A 23894-nucleotide genomic window follows, 5' to 3' on the forward strand; every position below is an offset into this window, starting at 1 on the left:
CTTATTTTAAATTTGCTTATTTTGAAAACAAACTGCCCTTGTCATTCACCATTTAGTTGATTTTTCTATTTTGTTAAAACAAAATTTATGCTGCTATTACATCTTTGATGGAAATTACAGTTGGTTCTAAAAACATTAAAACCTCTTGTGTTTTATATTTCTTACTATGTTTCTATAAAACTAATGCTTTGCTTCAGTCCTACAGTTTGAACAACAGCTTTCAACTATGTTTACTATCTATGCAAAGCAATGTTTACAGGTTGTTTTTCTTTGCAGAAGAATGCAGAAGAGTGCTCAATCCCTAATTTTTGTTCCCTGTTCAAAAGTGGGAATAATCTTTGTTTTTCTGTCCTTTCAGACCACTTGATGAACCAGTGGCTGAAAGCATGAAAGTTTCTTTCCAAACTCAAAGCCATCTTCAAAATATAGATGCTGCTCTCAAAAATTCTGATCGATTTTTTTGATCAGATTTCATCTCTTCCCATCCTTTGTGTGGGTGGGAGAAACAAAACAAAAGAAAAAAAGTTAGGTGAAAGGCAGACAAATGTCTTCAGAGAAGACAAGCTTTTGACAAGTAACTGGGAAGAGAGTATCCTCCTTTATCTACATCATCTACCCAGAATTTTTATTCTTCAGTTGATAAGAAATTCAACATGTATTTAAAAATAAAATGGGAGTAAATGAAAGTAAAGAGCAATAATGACTTAATGGATGAAAGGGAAGCTGAAACTTTTCTAATTGTACTGCAGAGAGTAATAAATATTTTTAAAATCTACCTAGAACATTGTTTAGAGTATAATCACTGAATCCAGACAGAATGGGACAAAACCCACCCACACTACTGCTCAATTTTAAGCAACAGGTCTTTAGGGAAAAAAAAAAGTCAAAGGTTTAAATAACATTACTCAAAATTAGAAATAGGATTCTATATTGTATATTAAAACTATTTAATAAACATATATTAAATAATCTGTGAAGACACAAAGAAACTTCAGAAATATTTAACCTTTGCATGTTACTTAATCCAATTTCCTGTTCAAAGCAGAGCTGACTTCAGAGTTAGATTAGACTGGACCGGAATTTACGAAGATAAAGGAAAGAACCCGGAAGAAAAAGGAACTCTGCATAACAACTGCAAATTCCTATCCCAAACAAGGTATGACCTCTGAAGAAAAAGATCTGAACACACAGTCTTTAAAATCTGAATGTCACCATCTTTAAGAGGGCAAACAGAAGTGCACAGAGTTTTAGAGAAGCTATTTCAGAACACAGCAAGGTCTTCTATTCCATCTCTCTTCCCCAGCTGAGCAGTCACTGTAGTAGTTCTTGTTGACTATCAGACCTTTATTTACTTCTTCCACAGGAAGTTTTAAACATGACATAAAAGTTATTGCCTGCATCACTTATGCAATAGAAACTGCTAATTAGTTAGAGGACTCTTATTCTTTAATGAATATATTTTCCTTTTATTTGATAGCAAATCTAGGTTCAGATTTCGAAAGAGTTAAATTCCTACCTTACTGCTGAAAGCTTTTCTCCTTTCTTCCAATCCCAGAGTACAATAGTGTGATTGTCATCTATTCCAACAGAAGCCAATCGTTTCCCATCCGCTAGAATAATAAATTTATTTTTAAGAGAGTAGATAGATAACTATGTTACAATAATAAGAAACAATATTAAAAAAAATATAACTTCACAAATAATATAACAAGAATGTACAAACAAGTAAATAAGCTTGTGATGTTTTTTAGAGGCATATTTTATCATCCATTTGCTTTTAAACTTGGATGAAGTGTAGGACTTTAAATTATCCTGTCTCAAATTTGAACTTAGAGGCTCTCTGTTCATATTAAATCCCTTTTTCAATTAGCTGCTGGCATAGTTGCACAACAACATTCACCACAGGCTGTTCTTGTGAAAACTTCATGTTCACTCTGAAAGTCTCTGTTCATTTCTGAATGGGAAAGCACTGAAGCCATACAATGAAATACAGTGAAATGCCCTTAAGCTTAATAGTACTATGAAGTCTTGGAAAAGTTTTGACACATAATCCACATTAACCTTCAATAAACAAGCTGTTTGTGCTCACTCAAGATCAGTGACTTTCTGACATGTATCGATTTTTGGATTTGCTATATATCCATGCCAGAATCTGAGAAATGAGATTCATATCTTGAAAAAGGAGAAACAAAAGTAAGAAGCATCACAGGCCAGAAACCATTCGTCTTTGTGATCACACATCTTCACTGTGAGTTCAGAGATCTTATCCAGTAAATCCAAACAATTAAAGTATTACAAGAAGCTAGTGGAGGAGAGGAAATTTAATATTGGTACAAGAATTCAGTGTAGGGGGTGTAAAATTCGCAAGGGATTTAACTGATTATGTTAGTTTAAGGTGGAGAGAGAGCCTGTGTTTCTGACCAGAACAACCCCCTGAGTGGAAATCCTGAATGTATCAGTGTGCAACCCACATGGCCTTCAGGATTTCATTCAAAAAAGAAAAAGTTGCACACCTGATCAGTTTTCTCAAAACTCTTCTTACACCTTTGCAAAAGCAGACACAACACTCCAGATCTGTACACCTGCCTTGTACAAACAAAAGAGATTCTGAAGTGCCCAGCTCAGCTGTTTAACAGGACAGAACCTGTTCTTGCATTTCCTGTGTGCAAGATTCCAAAGGAGGTCCTTCTAATGAAGGTTCATTTTAAAACAGCGGCTCTCATTTGACATTGAAGGCCGGGGAATATTTTCAATGCAAAATTTTCAGTGTAAAGGAATCCCCAGTTTCTCACTAGAACTGATTATTTTGTACTTTCACACAGAAAAGTAAAAGTGTAAATAAATAAATAAATACTTATTACCTGAAAAATCAACAGCACAAACACCATACTGATGATAGCCCTTTAATACTGAGAGTGGCTTTATTGTTTCTGTATCCCAAATGTGTATTGAGGAATCTCGACCAACCTGAAAGTATACACATTCATAGCCTTTTTTTTTTAATTTCTCAGTTATTTTACACAGTTGTTTTAAACACAAGTTAAATTTTACAGTTATTTTAAACAGTTGTTTAAAAAGCATTAAGAATACTTCAAAAACTGTTTGAAAAGAAAATACACTGAGAATTTTCCTAGTATTACAGCTGTCTGGCTAGATGAACATTATTCCTTTTGCTGCTTCCCAAATATGACTTCCCAGCTGATTTAGGCACAGTAATCACAATTAACTGAAGTCCTGGCAGGGGGGGAGAGGGGGGAAAAAGCCCTGCATTGATTGCACTGTAGCATATTTATTCCATCAATTTTTCATCAATCATTCCCTGTCTAAAAATAAAAGGTTATTTTTATCGCTAGTATGTCAGCTTCTCTACATTTCAGAAATCAAGGTGACTTCTGCTGCTTTCTAGTGTCATTATAAGGCAGATTCTAATACACTGATAACTGTGGAATAATTTTCACTAGAATCCACTAATGTAGGTAACTAACCTGGTAAGAAATGCAATATAGCTTATTCTTTTCAGATATGTACAAAAGCATTACTATTCAGCACTTAAAAAGATTATTTGCTATTCCAAGGGTTTAGCACCTCAGTGTACAAATAAAAAGATTGCAAAACTAGAACAAAACTCTCTTGCATTTAAGGCTCAGAAAAAGTAGGATCTATTTCTGGTTTTGTCACAAACTTGAGATATTTGTAAAGCTTTTCAAAACTTTCAGGAAGATCTGAACCAGGGTGGCATGAAGAATTTGATTACTGCATTACCTATACAACATACATAATGAAGTGTGTCTTTCTGCTGATAGCATAAGTTATTGTAAATTCAGGGACATTTTTATTCATAGCTTTACTACTCCAAAATTAAATGAACTCAATTCTTATATTTCAGGCTGATTTCTTAACTGACCTACAGAGTTACATTAATTTCAACATTTCTATAGAAATCAAGAGCATAATAAACAGTAGTTTATTTCTATTTAAAAATTCAGTTCACATATTTTCCAATTTATTATACAATAACAAGGGCAGGAATGATAAAAATGATAAGCAGAAATAAAAAACCCCGAAACATGAGCTTAAACCTTCAAGTCCTAGTATATAATTATTTACTGGATGACTTGTTTGAAAACATGAGTGAAAATAATTTACCTAAAATAACTCTCTAGCTAAAGAGAAAATTAACTATTATTAGTATGAATGAACTCAAGCAACATACATCCCTTTGTTGCATGCACAAACAGTCCACAATCTGTGTATAGGTGATAATGAAAAATATAATGCTTTAAAATGGAATGCCAGACTATAACAACAACAGCTCACTTCATACTACAAAATAGTAAATGAATGCAATGCTAATGTAGCTAACCTCACAAACATGATATTAAAAAATCTGCACATTTCCTCCACCTGTTATCAAGAAGCTGCAACATAATGCTGAATAAAAAATATTAATCTATTCTTAGTTTTAAATGAGGTTCAGAAAAACTATGGAATCTTACCATAATATAAATAACTGTAAAAAACACTTCTGTGTCAGGTTTTTACCATGATTCCATCTGCAACAGAAATGCAATCCTTCACCTGAATAAATGTACACTGGATGCTTCTGCCCCAAGACCTCCAAGGCCTTTCTAAAGCAGTACAACTTCAGATTATTATTGCAGATAAACATGAATCCTACCTGGCCTGTTGCCACATAGTCCTTTAAGGGATGAATAGCAAGGCAAAGAATGTCATCATCATGACCCAGATAGAAGCGCTGTGTGTTCTGCTGCCGGTTGTACACCACTCCCACTGCTGCCACATGGTATACGATTTCACCCGTCTGCGTGTAAAAGAGATTGCTTCGACAGTCGTAACCTCTGTAACTAATTAAACAAAAAAGGTTTGTTCACCAAAGTCATAAACATATATGCTGAAACTGAGGTACTATTGTGCTGGATGAATTTTGTGCGTGTAAAACTCACATTACTTACCAATTACTGTTTTGGTGCTTTAAAATTATGAATATGCTTTCCTGTTCTTAAAAGAACACCAGTTTATCAATCTATTTTACTACTCAGACATCAGTACTACAAGCACTAGTTTAAAAGTGGCACCTAATTTTTATTTTCCACAGCTAGTTTAGAAGAGAAAGTAATAGCTAGTAATTTTTTCAGACCACATGGAGAAGATGGGCATGCAACATGTAGTCAAGTGAAGTAGAAAATGTTCAAAGTATAACTTTTGTCTATTTCCTATAGCTCAAAAACAAGGCAGCAAAACATGATAGTTTCTGCAAACTTGATAACAGAAAACAAATGCCTAATTTTTTTCTAGAACAGTTTCTTTTTTTGAAGGAAAACTTGTCTGCCTTCTTAGTGGTACAGGAACTGGCATGAGCAGGCCAATTCCCAGCTGAGGTCTGTATGCACTGTCTCATTACATTCATTTCTTCCTAGGTGTGACTAAGATCATGAAGTTATATACATCTTTCCCTATGTACTCAGCACAACCATTTGCACTGGGGAAGTAATGAATCTGTAAGGCAGATGACCAACTTTAATGAATATTCCAAAAACCATGGATCTATGTTCATTAACACTAGATCTATGCTTTACTGGAAAACAACAGAGCACAAACTTGGAGCAGATTTGAATACAGTGTATTTCTGTTGGCTCACCTAATTTACACACAATGAATGGTACTTGTGTCATTGTATGTGATTAAAGAAAAATTATTGTCACACAAAGTCTTTAAACACACCAGCCAATAATCCAAGTCCACTGCTCCTCAGAAGAATATTGTATTTCATGAACTTGCATCTCAAACTTTTGGAAGATCATTAAATTCCTCCCTGCCCAGTTCTCTAACCTGTCCAGGTCCCTCCAGATGGCAGCACAGCCATCAGGTCTGCCAGCCCCTCCTCCCAGCTTTGTACTGTCTGCCATACTCTGAAGTCCAAAGCTGGGTCGCATTAGATAAAAGAAAAAAAAAGAGAAGTGAACTTCTTAAACCAGCAGAAATTGTGATAGCACAGAAATAAAGCCTTTAAATAAGACTCCCTGCAACTCACTGTTTAGATTGGTATTCTTAACTTCAGACTTGGTCCTAGGTCAGCAACTTTTCAGTGTCTCCTGAGTTACTGTCCCTTCTATGTCTTTGGCAGACTCTCTCTGCCCATTTGATCTGAGGCTCAGGTATGTCTGCTCCCTGCTCTTCTCAAAGTGGCCAGCAATTTAGATTCACAATACAGGTGCAGGCTCTTCAGTCCTGCTTTGCTCTCCCTCCACCCACATCCTTCACTAACCACCTTCCCCTGCAGCAGCATGTGCAGATGTTTTGAAGCTCATTTCTGCCTAACCCAAAGTGCTGTCTGCTTGTAGTTTTCTTAGATGTACAGGCCCTAGGTTTTTAAGGAACAGGATATACAGTGGCCTACGGTAACTATGAAGAAAGAAAACAAAAATAACCTATGACAGTATGTAACATCACCATTTTAAGTACATGACAACAGTTGGTGAGGGGCAGGGATTATAAAGGCAGGCACAGTTCTAAAGAAGGTACCTGAACCTATTGTTCCTCAGACATCATTTTCCTGTGCTTCACTCTGCACTGTGCTCTGCTAAACATACTGGATTTCCTTTGCGAGCACAGAGTAGTTTTAAAAAAATAAAGACCAAATATGCACTCTAAAAGAGAATACTAAAAAAAAAAAAAAAAAACAACAAAAATACAACATCTATGGAAATATGCATGCTGAAAGAAATACTGGACATTGAGCGATTTCTTGCAAGCTTAGCAGTCACCTATAAAAGTAAAAGGCATGAAGAACCATGAAAAAGGGTTTCAGGTCTTCCAACACTCAACCTGGAAACTCAGAATATTCCCACCTCATCATAAAAATTGCCTATATACCCTAAATTAAACATAGTGAAACTGATACTTTAATGCCATATAGCACAGGACTACTCAAAATACCCAAAATGTATCTAGGATGCAGGAAAATAGTTCTCATTACTCATCACTTTTTGTGATAGAAGTTAATTTTACTTAATTTCTTCTAGTTATTACAAAAATTAGTACAATCAATTGTTTACAATTAAAATACATCATATTTTGCCAAAATATCAAGCAGCATCAATGAAGACTCTCTGTCACCTAATTAAACACATTTGGTGTCCTTCCTACATGCCAGTTTACTAACTCCTTGACAATACAGGGACTTTTCACCAGAGGGAAAGTGATGGGCCTTGGTAAAACAGCAATGAAAATAAGCATATTTCAATGTGGAAGATCATTCCCTAAGAATATTCTACACAGTTCCATAATACTTCCATCTCTGTTTTATTAAACCAATTTAGAACTGAGATTACTAGCCAACCTCTGAAAAAGCATTAAGAGAAATAATTTATTCACGTGCGGAAAACAAACCAAAGAAATTTACAAGGCATCTTGATTAGCAACTATAAATTAAATGATAATGAAAGCAATTTCTGTACTGTAGTTACAGGATAATATATAGCAAGCACAATAAAAATAAGACTGCATTCTGCCATAGTTATTATCCAGGATTGATTCAAGTTAATATGACAGTAACTGTCAGAACAAGATGTAGTTTCCTCAGTGCTACATAGGGAATAAAATTTGCCAAAGTCATGAATAGCTGGGGCTGCATTCAATTTGAGGTTAAGACATGTAAACATATGTGTTCACACGTTTTTTAGGTACATTAACTCCTACATTTTAATCAATAGTGTTGTCAATGCAGTCAGTTGAACCTGCAGGGCTGCTCAGCTGGTCAGCCATCAGCATTTCATTTTACCTGAGCCAAATCACTCCTTATGCTCCACTGGCTACCAACTGGATATCCAATGACTGTGATGGAAATTAAGACATACACATAAAACCATCTCCTTTTGGGCATATCACTGTGACTTCTGTAACCTGAAGCTGAATCCTACCCACATTTGCAAGGTATGCATCTATATCCAACTAACAGGCAACTTCACATGTACTGCCCTCTCTGGGAAAAGAGTCAATGTCCGTAGCTGGTCTAATGCTGTAAGAATTTCAAAATTTGCGTGTTACTCTTCAAAGTATATGGAGGAAGTTTCCATGTGTAGTCCAACCCTCCACTAAAAATCTTTAGAAGAACCAAATATCAAAACTGATATGATTAAGAACAGAGTCTTTAGTACAAAAGTGGAGACTTATTTTTTTTTTAAATATATTCTGCATAGAAGTAGTTTTCTCAAGAGGACCCACTCATAGGCTATTCCCTTCAGATAGTATTTGTAGGCAGTTGTAAGAATCCATGCAAGGTGTTATAAGGCTCAACTTTCAAAGCATTCCCATATCATCTTGAAACTGCTACCAAATTTCATCTTATGGCAAGGTTAATTCGGTGGATACACTAAAACTCAAACTAGATTGTACTTAAACGCTTTGAATATTGAAAAATCGTTCTATTATTCTATGAATATTCAAAAATACAAGAAATCATTAGTGTGAAATTAGCAGCAGAGCTCTGAGAGAATATGGGGCATATTACATGTGCATCCTTATTTCCTGCCAGCAAAACGAAGGCATAATAAGCATTGAGTCCAAGAAAAAGGTTCATCTGAGTAGTTCATGTTTCTGAACCACCACCCTGCCAAAGACATGGCAGAATTAAAATACAGGCATAGTCAAAAAGAGGCCAAATTTGTACACCAATTTAACATCCTGTTTCTGATCATAAATGCACCAGATCTCTTAGAGAAAGACACACTTAAACCTCTCAACAGAAGTTCTTTCCATATCCGTGTTAGTCAGAAGCTGGCTCACATACTCTGAATTTTATTCCCTTCCAAATCAGGAAGTAACCAGAGGTTTAAGATATTACATACAGGTTATCAAGAAATTTTTAAAAGTTTGTCTTTCAAGGCAGTTGACAAATTCAAAACACAAGACCAACAAGCTCAAAAACAAAGAAAAGAAAAAGAGCTGCTGATTCCCCTAATTAAAAACAGCACCACTTCTTACATTTTCAAGAAACATCCAAGACATTTCCATTGCAACTAGAGAAAGATGAAGCAAAGCAGACTTCCTGAATCAGAGAATATGCCTATTACTCACTTGGATGTGGGTCACTTTAAAGTTAACAGCCTGGACATTGAGAAAAATCTGTTGTTCAGCATGGATTCTTCATTAGTTTTCTTGATGCCCATTGGGTAACCAGACAGAACTCAACAGGACATTCTACTTCTGGTCATTCCTGGATATTCTGGTCAAGCTTCACTTCTGTTGTGAAGGAAATAACAATAATACCAAAGATCCAGGGCCCTTGCTTGTGCTACATCTTCTTCAGGATCATTTGGTTTTAGTCTTAGACCAAATTTTAAAGACTACATACAGCAGCTACCCACCTTAATGCATTTTCTATGCAGATATAAAAATCTTCAATTCTGAATTCTGGAGCACCAAAAAGAGAAGTAAAAAACCCCAACTCTGTACCAAGCTTCCCAGTTGTCATTATTTCCAAAGCTACTACTCTGCATGCACTAGACTGCATGTCTTCTGCAGACAAAATTGCTGATCTGAATATTAACTGTTCTTAGTCAATTAATCTATTAAGCATCCCATGTGGAGTTCTACTAAAATTGTTTAAGTGCCATTATAAAGACAGACAGTATCAGTAACTTCTCCCTGCATTTAGAAAAAACAAGTTGTATTCCTCCAAAGAGGTATCTTTTGAAAGGAAAACTTGACTTGCAACATCTTACTGGAGTAAAGGTTTTGGTTTTGCTTTATATCAAGAGAATTCATATTTCTGATCATTATTCTAATGCAGTAACATCTAGTACCAGTTTGCTTTTAAACACCACATCTTGTTTCTGATAAAAATTCTTCACTTATGAAAAATTATGGGAAACTACTAATCCTAATGATGAAATCTTAAGATTTCAGGATGCATCCAAATGTCATTCTCAAATGAGCTACTCAAATTAGCACCAAAGAGAATAAATTAATTTTAACAAACTCACAAGACCTATTAAGAATTACATTTAATTCCTAAACTAAGATAGGAATATGTAAGTTGTTTCAGACTAGGTACAAACAGTTTATAATTTTTTTGCTATTATTTTAATCAATTACTGCTAAAAACACCACTTTGTCCAGAACCCAGTCATCTTCAATGACAGAGTTTTTGTTCTAGGTATCAGAATCATACATCAAAGAGAACTACTGAAAAGTATGGGTGAGATTACTGAATACTTTATTTAGTCACCTGTATTCAAGCAATAAGTACCAGCTAAAGTCTGAGTGCAAATTCACTTCAGAATTCACATGTAGAATTAGTATGCTGTCATCAAAGCTTTCTATTCATTTAGTGTAAATTTATTTCTACGGATATAAATAAAATAGAAAATCATAAAGCAAGAGATATAAAAGCCTTTAATCAGATTATTGAATTATAAACACAAAGTCAAATAGTCTGCTTGTATATTTTAAAGAATCCTAGTTTGCATACCCATGAACAAAATGTAGTCTTATACTGTTCCCTGGAGCTCGCTCACGTCTCTTAGAAGCTGCACTTTTTCTTTTTTCTTTGCATTGCTCTTTAAGTTGAGGTAGATCTTCTTTGTAAACCTTTAAGAAAAAGCATACTTAAAATTTAGAAAACTCATCAGAAAAACATGTTTCTGAGAATTCAGCTGCTGTTGTCACTCATGAAAATGGTATTCTGACATAACTGAAAAAACCCTTCTAGACCTATAGCTGGTGACTATATAGTGCAACTTGGTTTTAAATTGCATTCTAGGATTGCATGTAATAATTTTTCTCTGTTAATATTAATATTAACATCTTACTTGTAATTATTAATTAATAATTATATTTTAATAACCTTGAATCCTTCTGAAAGCATCAAGTAACAAAAATTCTAAAGGATTTGGTAAGTTCTCATGCAGTCTCCCCAATTTTGAGATTTCAACAGTCCTCATAAATGACCAACTTAAACCCTAGGAAGCTTCCAACCCCCATTAAAATTAAAATCTTTACCTGTCGACGATAGGTGATCTGTGTCTCTTGTTCAATTTCAGAGTCCAGCTCTGGAACATCAGATTGATCTGAATCTGATTCATCACTATTAGAATCAACCAGACTCTCTATCACCAAGAAAACAGAAATAAAAAATTAAGCAACCTCAATTACCAGCCAGAAAGTTTAAAATAACTGCTTAAAGTTTCTGATTTGATAATCAATGCTTATGTTAACTACAACATAAACTGTTAATAATTGACAGGAACAATTTTGCTGCTTCATAAAAAATAAGCCATAAATATGATAATTTTGGGTGTTGGAATGAGTTAGTTTTTATTAACTAAAAATATTTCATCAGCTCTAATGTTAGGAGGAAAGGGGGAAAAAAAAATAATGAAATAATCAGTACAAAGCAGAAACTAACACTTGCACAAAATTAACAAATGGTCCAAAGCGAAACTTATGTTAAAGTGAGACGCCGATGCAAGTAGAAATTCTTCAAGTAAGTTAGGGGAAGTGAAAAAATTATATTATTATAATTATAGATGAGAAAAAAGAGGCAAAATTTTTTGTGACTGCAGAGAAAAAGCATAGTCATGTAAAGTTTGACATGTAGGAGAATTATCATTGTTTCCTTCTGCGTTTGTCACTGACAAGTTCAGCACTGCATTTGTATTTATTTACCTGTTTGCTGGATCCACACTGATACATATTCATCTGATCTGAGCAATTAAATGGTGAAACAGCCTATTTTATTGTAATTCTATGTTCTCATTTCCCCAAAGGATTGTCTAAATTCCTTTAGGAATTTCCAATGGAGGCACTCAGTTAACTGCTTTGATTTTAGGAAACTCATGAGAATAATTGTTTAATTAGTCACTAGTGGAAACATGATCTTCATTTTTTCCCAAATATTAAACATCTATATTCTGCTTTAAAAACAAACAAACAAAAAAAAATCAGTTACAATACTTCAATTACCATCTAAATACTTCAAAATTTTAAACAAATTGGTATAAAACCATATTTTTCCAGTGACACCTGAGCATCTGGTTGTTGTCAGTTTAGTAAAGGGCAATATATACAGAATTCAGACATTAGTATCTATGATTTGAACTTTTAACATCTTCCTTCACAAAGGAAGCACAGCAGTGAGGAGTTTTTCATACCCTTTCTAGCCTGAACACACAGACGTGATGGTTTGGCTGTTGGTCAAATGCCAATGCACAGATTATTTTCATCTTCACCCAAGATCAATTAATGCCAAACCAGGACAAAAGGGTACTGGCAAGTATTAGACAACTCTGCCAGGTGCTTCAGGCACATGAAATTAAATTAAACAACAACCGTTGTAATTGTGCAGACAGACAATTTTGAATATTTATTTCAATACTGGCACCAAGGACTTTTACTTCTCTTCTTGACTTCCTGCCTTCCACCCTTTTGTGGGTGGTTTTTGAGTTGGTTGCTTACCTTGGGGTGCTATATGAAGAGTGTCCTTCAACTTGCGGTCGGGAACAAACTTCCACTGAAAGACAGAATGATCAGCTCCGCCGATGGAAACAACCCACTGGTGATCGTGCGACCATCTGACGTTTGTCACGTGAGCAGAGTGACCAAGATATTTTTTAAACTTTGCTCCTAGAAAAAGAATAAAAATCCCTCTCAATATGAAATAAATGTTGCAGAAGCACCTCAGAAAATCATATTAAGGAACCCATAGAAAAAGTAGTGTTTAATAAAGATATTCTAATTGCTACTGGTATTTTAATCAATAGCAACAACTTTTTGCAGTTTTCACAGATTTTAATCTGTGTATAAGATACATTTTTAAGTTTAGGTTTCAAAATATAATAACTTAATCAACTTAAACGTAAGAACAGAAGACCTATGATAATGCTGTATGAGGTGTGCCAGAGATTTTTTAAATTTCACTGTATTAATTTTATTTTACTTTTTACAAGCTAACATTTTGACAATTATTACTTTTACTTTGAAAAAATACCATTATTTAGTTCATGTATATTTAGGTCTGTGAAAACACCCCCATATAAATTCTTGTAGCACAGGTTCCCAATGTACATCTCAGTGCTGAGAGCTTCTAGAAACTTATCTCCTGCCACATTTAGCAGTAGAACTGGTAGCAGTAGTACAGCTACATCCAGTTAATGTGTTCATGGCTACATAACTACAAAACAATCATTGGATGAGTTACTGAAATGAAGCTCCTAACAGCACTCCATTATAAATAATCCTCTTATAACAGAAAGGCTACATTGTTTCAGAGCTGTTTGAAGGGCTTCATTCTAGACTCCATTCTTGTTTAATGCTGGCTACAACTGCATGGGTAGGTCTTAGGATATGTCTTCAAGCTTTATGTACTTCAAGAAATGCTTTGGGTGTTGTTTTTAAAGACTGATATTCCCCCATTTTATAACTCTTTTGGAAAAAAGTGGTATTAAAAACCATTTCATTTTCCAGTCTTCTAATACATTTTTCTTGAATGATCACAATTTAAAAATATGCATACAATTTAATTTAAAAAGCACTACCTTTTCTTAGACATGGGTATCGAAAGAGCTTTACTATTCCATAATCATCAGCTGTAACCATAACTTGACCAATAAAATTTGCATCCACAGAATTTATATCATTTATATCTGAATATTTGGGCCAGATTCCATTAACTTCAAGGCCAGAAACACAGGTCCATGATGCCCATTGAATGCCTTTCAATTCCTCCTTGTTTGTTACTTCTTTTCCACCTAAGGAAAAAAAAATAAAGAGCCATTTTGAATATTCACTCATGCAGTTTTAAAGAATGTAACATTTAAAAAAAATTCTCTAAAAATCAAATCAAGTGCAACAGTATTAAAAACTGACTTCTGAAACTGTCCTGATCTAGTACTCTCTGTTATGACCAACAGTATCAGCAAGAAGACTTCTCAAGAGTATTTAACAGAAAATCATAGGTTTGGTGCTTTATAGTTTTTATTATTTCTTGGTATCTGCTTGAGGCTGTGTTATTTTTTAAATGTTTATCAAAAATACATGTGATAGTTCTAAGATAAAGCTCATAAAAAAGTCTGTTGCTGAATGATTGTAGAAACTTGGATTATTTAGAGCAAGAACTGAAGAACTCATATCTGGCCACTGAAAATTACTAAAACCACCAATTTTGTGCTTAGATCCCTGTTACATAATTTCACACCAGCTCTGTCTGTCATGAGATTGATCCAGTCCCACAAGGTAAGAGCTGAGGAGCTGAGTCAGACCAAAGGCTCATTAAACAGGCACTGTGTCTTCTGGAAAGGCCAGTAGGCAAGGGCTGGAGCAACGCAAGAACGATGCAAGCAAAGGCAAAAGCTGTGAGTCAGACTGAACCCACACCTGCAGAGGGTGAGCAGGACAACAATTCACTTCTCAGCCTTTCAGCCACTAATCCATGTAAACAATGATTGACAATACTGGTTATAGCCATAACTAAGTCCTGCAGGTCTTGTCCCAGACAACTGTAAGCTCCTTAATTCATAGTGGAATTTCAAGTGTTACACAATTCAATTGTTTTTTTGAAATATTTGGGAGATTCCTCTAACTCCACTGACTTTCATTAACTTTTTTCATAAAAAAGGTTTCACAGTCTCATATTCTGACATATGAAGTAACTCCAGGTTGGAAGCTATGTAACTTCAAATTGATCCTGTGTATATTTGTTACTGTCCAATTAAAGTCTCACTATCTTTTCTTACACATCTTCTGCTGCATTCAGTGCACAGAATCAAAGTTGTGCATGGAATGATTAGATGCTTCAGCAGAGAGTTGTAAAAAGCTCCTAGGCTCTGTGAAAAATGAAAAAGAATGTGCAAAAAATAAATCTTGTGTAAGAATGGACAATATAAAAAGTGGTGATAATACACAGTTACTACAAATGCAAATACTACAAAGATGAGTAAGAAGAATACAGACTATTATGTAAAGAGTGCATGCAACAGCCAGAAGTCAAGCTTTGTGATAAATACTGCCACTGGCATATTATAATAAGGACTACTTATTTCAAGCTTTAAGGTACTAATATGTGCATATGTCCTCTACAGAGGGAGCCACCTTGATAGAAATTATTTCAAGATTTCAGTCAAGTTTTCAAGAAAATTGTCTTGAAAACATTTGCAATAATGGGGTTATCACAAAGTTCCTCACTGTAAAAGCTCTTTTAAGTTGAATTCCTCAATCTGCTGCATAGTTCTAGAAAACCTAAGACTTCTTCTGATCCGCAGCATACAGATTACTCCACACATTTTAAAAATCGTTCAGTGGAATCAAATGATAATTCATTTAATATCCAAGCTTCATAAGAGAAAAGCTATTAAGCTATTACAGAATTTCATTTTAATTCTGCATTTTAATTCTTCTAAGAAAAGTGGGAGCAAAAACTGGTTTTTGAGAAACAAAACAAATTATAAGGCAGCGTCTATAGTATAAAAAGATGTATTGGAAAAAAGAGTAAACATATAAGGATGGAAATACTTCAGTAACTTCGCCAGAAAAATGCTGGACTTATTCAAATGTGGCAAATATTCTTATGAACTTACAAAAAATTTCCTATACCCCCATGCTTTGAACCAAGATTTACATTTGGCTTTTTTTACAAAAGTAACAAATAACATGAAGGCAACTCAGAATCTTACCTGGCATTCTGTAAAAAAGTCTCTTTCCATTGCCATCATTGGTCTGTAAGTATTTACTGTCTGAAGACCAATCCATATGGGTGATGAAGCTTAAGGATCCAATACATTCCCCAACTTTCTTGTATCGTTGAACAACGCCATATATATCCACAGAGCTGTCATTGGAACCAACAGCTAGGAAATTCCCATCTGGAGAATATTTGAGTTCATGAATAGCTTCTTTCCTGTCTTTGATATGAACAACCTCAGTCATATCTCTGTAGTATGAAAGAAAGCATGTCATAAGTAGAGAAGAGTCTCATCACACTGCCAAGTTCCCAGTCTAAAAAATGAACAAGATTGTGAAATTATATACTGAACTTAACTATCTTGTGTGCAAACACAACACTGCTGTTTTTAGGGTTGGTTAGAGCTTCACAGAGAAAAAAAAGGAGGAAATGGTGATACAAGAAGGTGCTTCACTGGGCTGAGGGACAGTGAAGAAAAGGAAAATTTCATCAGGTAGATAATGAGATCTTTATTCAGATAGGGAAGGAAACTTCACTGACATGAGACACAAATCTCATTTTCCCTTTAAAACTGTGGGATCACAGCAGCACAAGGCAGCACTGGTTTTGTATGCAGGATGTGCTTACAGCAGAATTCCAACATACGGGAACAATTTAAGGAGTAATGAAAATTTACTTCTTAGTAATTCAAGGATAATTCATGAATCTAAAACCTAAAGTAAAACATTTCCTAGAACACTGCCACTCTCTGCAAATAGACCAATATACTTTATTAAATGGGTTGTTACAGGACAATGTGAACATATGTAGCACACATTTAAAAAAATCTGAGCGCCCTCTGCAATTTAGAACAAAGACACAAATGATCACATGCATGGCCGCAAAAGCATCAAAATATTAATAACTACTGTCAGTAGTTTTGTGGCATACCTGACTCGAAGCACAGTGAAGGAGCCATCCTTCATTCCAAGAGCAAGATGGATTCCATCGGTACTAACCGCGGCGCAGCGAATGGGCTCCTCCATGTTGCACCGGGCAATCAGAGCGTGGTCTATTAAACTCCAGATTCTAAAATAAAGTAATTATTTCAAATGCAAAATGGGTGTGCAGCTCTGTCATAGGTAAGACAATGCCCTCAGTTTCTGCACAATGCTGGACTTGGCAGTGTCCCTGTTTTAAAATAATTTTCCACAAGGAAAATCTAAGACATAGGTGTGAATTTTATACACAGCAAAAAATATATTTTAAAAGAAAGGAATATCTCTAATGAGAAAATGGGGGCACAGATTCATTTTTATTTCTCAATATAAAAAATTATAGCATATGACAACACATACTTTTAGACCACTCCTGCAAAAATTCCACTATTTTCTAATAATTTTAGCCAGAAACATTAAATAACAGTTAGACTTTGATCAGTATAAAGCACTTTTCCTATAAAAAGTCATTATGAAAAATTCTTATAACTAATAATGTTAAAATATGCAAGTTTTTATAACAAGGTAGATTACATCTATTATTTACTATCTAATATCTATTATTTTACAATTTACAATATCTGGAATTTAAGAGTAATATTTCAATATTAATAATTGAATTATTGATTATCTTAACTCTGTTACACTTGAGATATTTAGCAAAAAATGCCAACACATTTAACTTAGAAGAAAGAAAGGGTGGTTTTGACCAAAAAAAGTAGAGATAAACATATAAGAGGGAGTAATTTGATGGGCTTTCTGAAAATTTATGCACTGTTTACAATGCATGGGCTAGGTTTGACGAAATTCACACATTAAAAGTTAATTTGCAGCATTTGGAAAAGTAAATACTGTAAGAGTAAAATGTCTCGGTTTTTACCACAATTTTTTTTTCATCACAAGCTGTGCACGCTTAACATAACTCCTGAAAAACTTAAAGGATGCTTGTCTCTGAGTGCTCAATGTTAGCCTAAAAGAAATGTTTTCAAATTTCACATGTGGGGGGAGGTTTGGGAAATAGTATTTTGTTACTGGGGAGCACTAATTCCCTGCATAACTGAACTGTAGAAGTTCAGTCCACATTTTAATAACTTTAAAATATATACACTTCAATTAGGTTACCTACAAAATTAGTTGTTTGTATAAAACTGAATGCAGTTTAACAAAGAATCAGAATTTAACCTGACTGATCGATCATCGCTTCCAGTCATGGCCAGGGGTTTTGTAGGATGGACAGCCAAAGCCCACAGCTCTCCTTCACAGTGCCCCTGCATTATCAGGAAAGGCTTATTACGCTCATGCACCACAATTTCAAAAATTTCACTGTCTTGTGTCCCAACAAGTATATGGTCTCCTCTCCAGCAAACACTTCTTACAGAGAGACCTGCAGAAGAGATTGTTAATGAGAGATACATCCTCAGAACTTGTAAAACAAAGGTAAAGTAGCAAAAGACAAAGCATAAAAGCAAGAAAATGTCAAGAAGTATCCATATCCCTTCTCTTGTTACTGGATTTACTTTTTTTTTTTATCTATTTCATAGATAGTGGCATCCTTGCCCTTGGAAGATAAACTTTTTTAATGGCTACTTGGAGGATATATAGAGTATACCAAGAGGTAAGACAGTGGAGCAGCAGAAAATGCAGATAAGAAAATGAGCAAGAGGACAGAGCATAAAGGCAATCTTCAGAAGTATAGAAGAAAAAAAAGAGTGAAGGGAAAAGAATCAGGAAACTCATTTTATTCAAGACAAGATTCTTAAAAATCTTCTTGATCTGTCATGGGCATTTGACAAGGCAAAAGTTTATGGTAATAGTCTGTTACATCAGAAGTAAAGAAGGAAAACTGGAGGTGAGAACAAGTCTGAAAGAATGAAACAGAGAATGAAACTGCTTTCAGCTACATGCATCAGAACTGAGAAGCAGCAGTTGAGTAAATTTAAATTTAAAACAGAGCCATTGTACTCCAGGGCATATTTTAAATGAAATGTATTCAATCTTTTTGCAATACTTCACAATCTTGGTGGGAATGCCATGTCAATTACACCCTACAAAGACTTCACTTGTAATCAGTTACGTATTGAGCATCTCACTGCTACCAGATATTCCAGCACATTTTCCAATTCTTGGCAAGATATTAGAAAATAACAAAAGTGACTGGGGGCAAAGAAAACCAAATGCCAACAAAAGCAATATTGTAAGTGACATTAGTGCTTCTGTACATGTTTGTATTCTTATCCTAAATCATTATAGCAACAATATCTAAAACACTCTATGTAAAATTTTAGTATGACATGAACTGTAACTGAAGTCATAGTTACAAGTAAGGAGTGTTTTAATTTCCACAAAACTGTAGATAACATTCAAATAGTTTTAATGAAAATTTGGATAACTAGCAAATGAAATTGTTGTACTCCATTGTTTTACACTGTAGATCTCACTATCTCAAGTCCTCTTAAAGCATTATTGTCCCTTGTAAAAAACTGCTGTGCTCTAGAAACAGTGTGCATAAAAAAATTCAATCTGTGTCTACATCCTATTCATATGTACTGTTTGTAAAAGTAACTGTGACCTTCATACCAGGGGCATGATCTATCCTATTCCTAGTAAATAGTTCATAGTAATGTACATATAACAATGTTTTGGGTTTTAAAGTGTTGTTCAAAACACTTTAAATAAGATAAGATAACATTTTTAATAAGATAAATTTCCTATCTTAGTGGTAAGAACTTACTGAAAGTGACAAACTTCTCTTTACCTTTATATCCCTGGTCTGTTTCCCTGAGATCAATCACAGTAATTGGTTTAAAATTTAAGTCCCACAAGCGAACACAGCCATCCCTGCCACCAGTGGCAAACCCCTCTTCACATGCATTCATGCTGAAAATTCCTGCCTAAAGAGAGAAGAAGGTTACTTTTAACAACATAAACAAATTAGAGGAAACCAGTATGCAACTAATACAAGCTTCATATATGAGCAAGTCAAAAATGGAAACAAACTCAAAACAAGCGGAATTAACAAGTGACAAACAGTAAGTGAATTGCTGCAAGAATGCTTTCCTTCTGATGATGATCACCATAGTAATGCTGTTTCTTATCCCTAGAAAGAGCTTAGTTTCATATCCTCTTGCCTTAGGACCTGGTCCAACTCTAGTAGGTGTCAGCATGAAGATTTCCCATGACCTCAGTTAGGCTTGGTTTAGGGCTTTTGTTGCTAGTACTCAGCTGCTATACAGCAACCCGCAAAACATCTGGGATTTTGGGTTTTTTTAAACCAAGGAGGATTGATTTAAAATTTAAGTTTAGAAATAAAACTTAAGAAAAACAATGATCATGCTACATCATTGAAAAATTAATGTCAATTTTTATTTTAAAGGCAGACATCAGGAAACAAAACCCCTAATCCATTTTCTTCAACTCACTTGATACATGTTTTCTTCAGGATAACAAAGAGGCAAGGATGATATAGGCAGTATTAAAATAAAGACACTATAGCCACTATATTTGATTCAGTGATACATATCTAAATGGTATAAACACTATTGGGTTTTTTTTTAATTGCCTACACAACTCACTAGCCTTTTGTTCAGAAATAACTCATACATTTCAGTAAGCAAAGCTACTGAAAGGGCAACTTTACCTGGTAAGCCTATGAAAAGTTAGAAATTGCTCTATATTTACTTCAAGTATGTAATATTCAGCTATGTCGAAAACTAAACAAGAGAGCATTAGAAACAATGGAAGAGAAAATCTGTCCAAAAAAGAGTAGAACAGCCAATAATACACACATATCTTCTACAATATTGATCTGAAATTTCAGTTTTGTACAGAAATAAAGTTCTAACAGTTCTATGGATAGGATCCAGATTTTACAGTCATGAAGCACATTAACTGCAAAGATGAAAGCAATTTTCAAAGGAGATTTTGGCTTTTGGGGGAAAAAGAAGCTGTACACTCACAGAACAAATAATGTGACTTGTGAGAATTCTGGGGTACTCATGACTATTATCTCCTACCAATATGCTTTTTCTTCTTAAATTACAACTAAGAAAAATATCATAATGGACTGGTCATAACAAAATATGGATGGTGTTTGCTTCTCTAGCATCAGGTAACAAGGATATAATTTTTCATTTTAAGAAAAATCTTTCAGATTTCACAAAAAAAAAGAAGCCTATTAGAATGTCAAATGACAATCAAAACTGAAAGACTAGAGTGACAGAACTCAAATTTTTTGGCATGTCATGTCCATTCTCAAGAAAGAGACTTTAAAGACAAGCCCCAAGTTCAGGAGCAGGACGTGTCTAAACAGAAATGTTGTGGAATATTGAAATCCTAAGCAGATTAGAAGGCTAATTCTCATTATCTCTAACATCCTGAAAATCCTGTTTCTTTAGGAGCCTATAGGTTTTTGAAAATACAGCACAAATTCTATCTGCTTTTCTCCACATGTATCTGCCTGTTTTACTGCATTAAGCTTTAATATTGTGAGAAGTCTTACGAGGAGCAGCTGAGAGAGCTGGGCGTGTTTAGCCTGGAGAAAAGGAGGCTCAGGTGAGACAGGTCCCTGACAGGAGGCTGTAGCCAAGTGGGGGTTGGTCTCTTCTTCCGGGTAACAAATGACAGGATGAGAGGAAATGGCCTCCAGTTGCAGAGAATGTTTAGGTTAGATACTAATAAAAATTTCTTCACTGAAAAGGTTGTCAGGAACAGGCTGCCCAGGGAAGTCCTAGAGGAATAATCCTGAGAAGTGTTAAAAAAAAAAAGGTGGATGTGGCACCTGTGGATAGGGTTTAGAGGTGAACACAGCAGTGCCAGGTTAACAGCTGGACTCTAATCTTGGAGGGCCTTTCCAACCTTAGTGATTCTATGATTCTAGGTGCCATGGAATAAATAAAAGCCTAGAGGAATTTCAGCTCATTTTGTAGCATATGCTGAATTCTGTCCAAGTTTAAGTCTTTTAAAGCTCTTTTTGGAATGCAATCTTGATAATAGAATTATTTCTTTTTCTCTAATTAGCTTTTTCCAAAATCCATTATTTAATTAGTCAGTATTAAAAAAAACAATCAGACATTTGGTGATGTGGGAGCTGGCGGAATGGTCTGAAGATAAGATCAAGTGGATCCAGCATTAATCTGTTTTCCATTCCACAGAATATCCTTATCTTGAAAAGGACACACTGGTTGTCAAGGAGATTTGGCAGATGTGCTTGCTCAATCTCTTGAAATGCAATAGGACACTCTCATTTCGGTCTTTGTGCCACTGGAATAAGAGAATGAGTTGAAAACTATATATATGTCCCTCATTAATGAGAATGTAAATATGTAATGGAAAAAGCTGAGCTTTGCTATATTTCATATAACTGTTAGACTTACACTAAGTGGAAAAGACAGATTCTTTACTTGGGTAGCTTGGCCAGTAAATCCTCCACTAAATCCTTCCTTTCAAAAACTGACAAAATTGTTAATGAAAATCAACTTCGGAGTCTACATGTTTCTTTAATTCTTCAGCCTGAAATTGTCATTAACATAATTTGATTCTTGATGGTTAAAAACCCTCTAGCAGTAACGAGGGGCAAACAATTGCACTGATTTTGCTAAATCAAATTGAATGTGAGCTGCAAAGACTGTGCTTCTGAATGAAAATAAAAGGTGTAAATCAAAGATTTCCATCTTAAAACCTATGAAACTTGGCATACAGACTGCATTCTTCTTTTACAAATGTTTCATTGTACTTCCTAATGAACATGAAAATTCTGGAAATAATAAATCAGTCAACATTTTCTCACAATGCTGAATATTTCCTGTTTTTCCAACATAACCAGCTGGTATCACATCTGTGTTCCTTCAAATATGAAAAAAAAATAGTTGAACGAGAGCAAATAAAAAAATAATGCCAGAAATTATAGTTGAAAGCTGGAGAAGTGCGAAAGGAATTTGACAAAGCTGATCCCTCCTGTATGAATACTTTGCCACTACTTGCGTCCAAGAAGTCACCAATACTGAAGCAGTTTGTGGTTTTCTACTGCTGCTGAACCTATCTTGCCCCCAATGGACAGAAATCAGGCACCAGTTTATCTCAATGCAATTGTTTTTATAAAATCCACCACTCTGACTATGCAGTTCCTAAAGCACGATGATTGCAGCTAGCTATAATTAGGACGAAACTTGGAAAATCATATAGAAACTTCAGAAGCAACTGACTACTACTGAGCAGCATGGAGAACATGCTACAGCAACACAAGAACAACTCCAGTGCCTCCTTTTTACTCCCAGATGCACTACAGGACACAGAAATGGAAAGCATGTAAAACAACACACTCTGAGACACTGTCTCTCCCAATACCTGCTGCACAGTAAGGAAGTCAATTGCAAACATTTAAGATAGGTGTCAGTGAGTTTGCAGCAGCGAGACACTGCTGTGAAATGTGATCTTACTGTCCAACAAATCATACAGAAAATAGTTTAGAAATGTACTTACTACTATAAAAATTAAAAGTAGTTGTTTATATGCCTCTCATTGGCTAAAAGAAATGGACAGTTACCTTTGAAACCAATGACTAGTTTAAGCAGCAGGAGAAAATACTGCATGACTCTGTTGGTACATGATACCAGCTTAAAACCATTCATTTAAGTTCATTATATTGTTTCCATCTATATTTAATTAGTATCCAGCCAACTGACATAGGCGTGCAATAGTTTTAACAGAGTGCCTGTTATTTAACCTCGAGCTTGTTATTTAACCTCAGTTTCTGACATCAATCCACACAACTTTAATGTGTACCTCTGAAAGACTATCCCAAAATTAATTATTCATCTGCTGAGAAAGCTTCTTATGCATATTTACTATGCAAGGTAAAAGCATAGATCCTTAAAACATACAGTGTTTTAGCTAAGTATACAATTTTGTTTTAATATCCAAGTTAACATCTTGTATATATCTTAATAGTCATGAACTACCTTGAATTTAGAACATATAAGGTGATAAGTGGAAGATTCTATAATCTGTTCTTTGCACTGGTACACAAATGAGATATCTATTAAAAGACTATATTTTTTATTAGTCAAGGTATTTATTAACCCTCCAGAGTGAGATCCATCACCTACAAATAACCTCATGGACTATTACCATTGCCAGCAAATTTACATACTGTCATGTTATTGTTTTCTTTCTTCCCTTTAAAATTTTCAGTAGGATTATTATTTAGGAGGCAAATATAGAAT

The 23894-nt window shown here is 34.8% G+C and overlaps 1 protein-coding gene across 3 annotated transcripts in view; it reads right to left on the reverse strand.

Moving 5' to 3' along the window:
- EML5 (EMAP like 5) overlaps nucleotides 1-23894 on the reverse strand; it is a 96669-nt gene that overhangs the window by 41939 nt on the left and 30836 nt on the right. For all 3 annotated transcript variants that reach the window (XM_086894223.1, XM_086894222.1, XM_086894224.1), the window contains exons 6-16: nucleotides 19430-19565; nucleotides 17857-18058; nucleotides 16628-16765; nucleotides 15690-15946; nucleotides 13557-13769; nucleotides 12478-12645; nucleotides 11023-11129; nucleotides 10493-10611; nucleotides 4679-4865; nucleotides 2862-2967; nucleotides 1517-1610 (exon numbers count right to left, since the gene is read on the reverse strand). In XM_086894223.1, coding sequence (XP_086750349.1) covers nucleotides 1517-1610; nucleotides 2862-2967; nucleotides 4679-4865; nucleotides 10493-10611; nucleotides 11023-11129; nucleotides 12478-12645; nucleotides 13557-13769; nucleotides 15690-15946; nucleotides 16628-16765; nucleotides 17857-18058; nucleotides 19430-19565 — 1727 coding nt within the window. The remainder of the gene's footprint in view (nucleotides 1-1516; nucleotides 1611-2861; nucleotides 2968-4678; nucleotides 4866-10492; nucleotides 10612-11022; nucleotides 11130-12477; nucleotides 12646-13556; nucleotides 13770-15689; nucleotides 15947-16627; nucleotides 16766-17856; nucleotides 18059-19429; nucleotides 19566-23894) is intronic.

The sequence above is a fragment of the Cyanistes caeruleus genome, chromosome 6 (genome assembly GCF_971803275.1).
Source record: "Cyanistes caeruleus chromosome 6, bCyaCae1.hap1.1, whole genome shotgun sequence".
Classification (NCBI taxonomy): Eukaryota; Metazoa; Chordata; class Aves; order Passeriformes; family Paridae; genus Cyanistes; species Cyanistes caeruleus.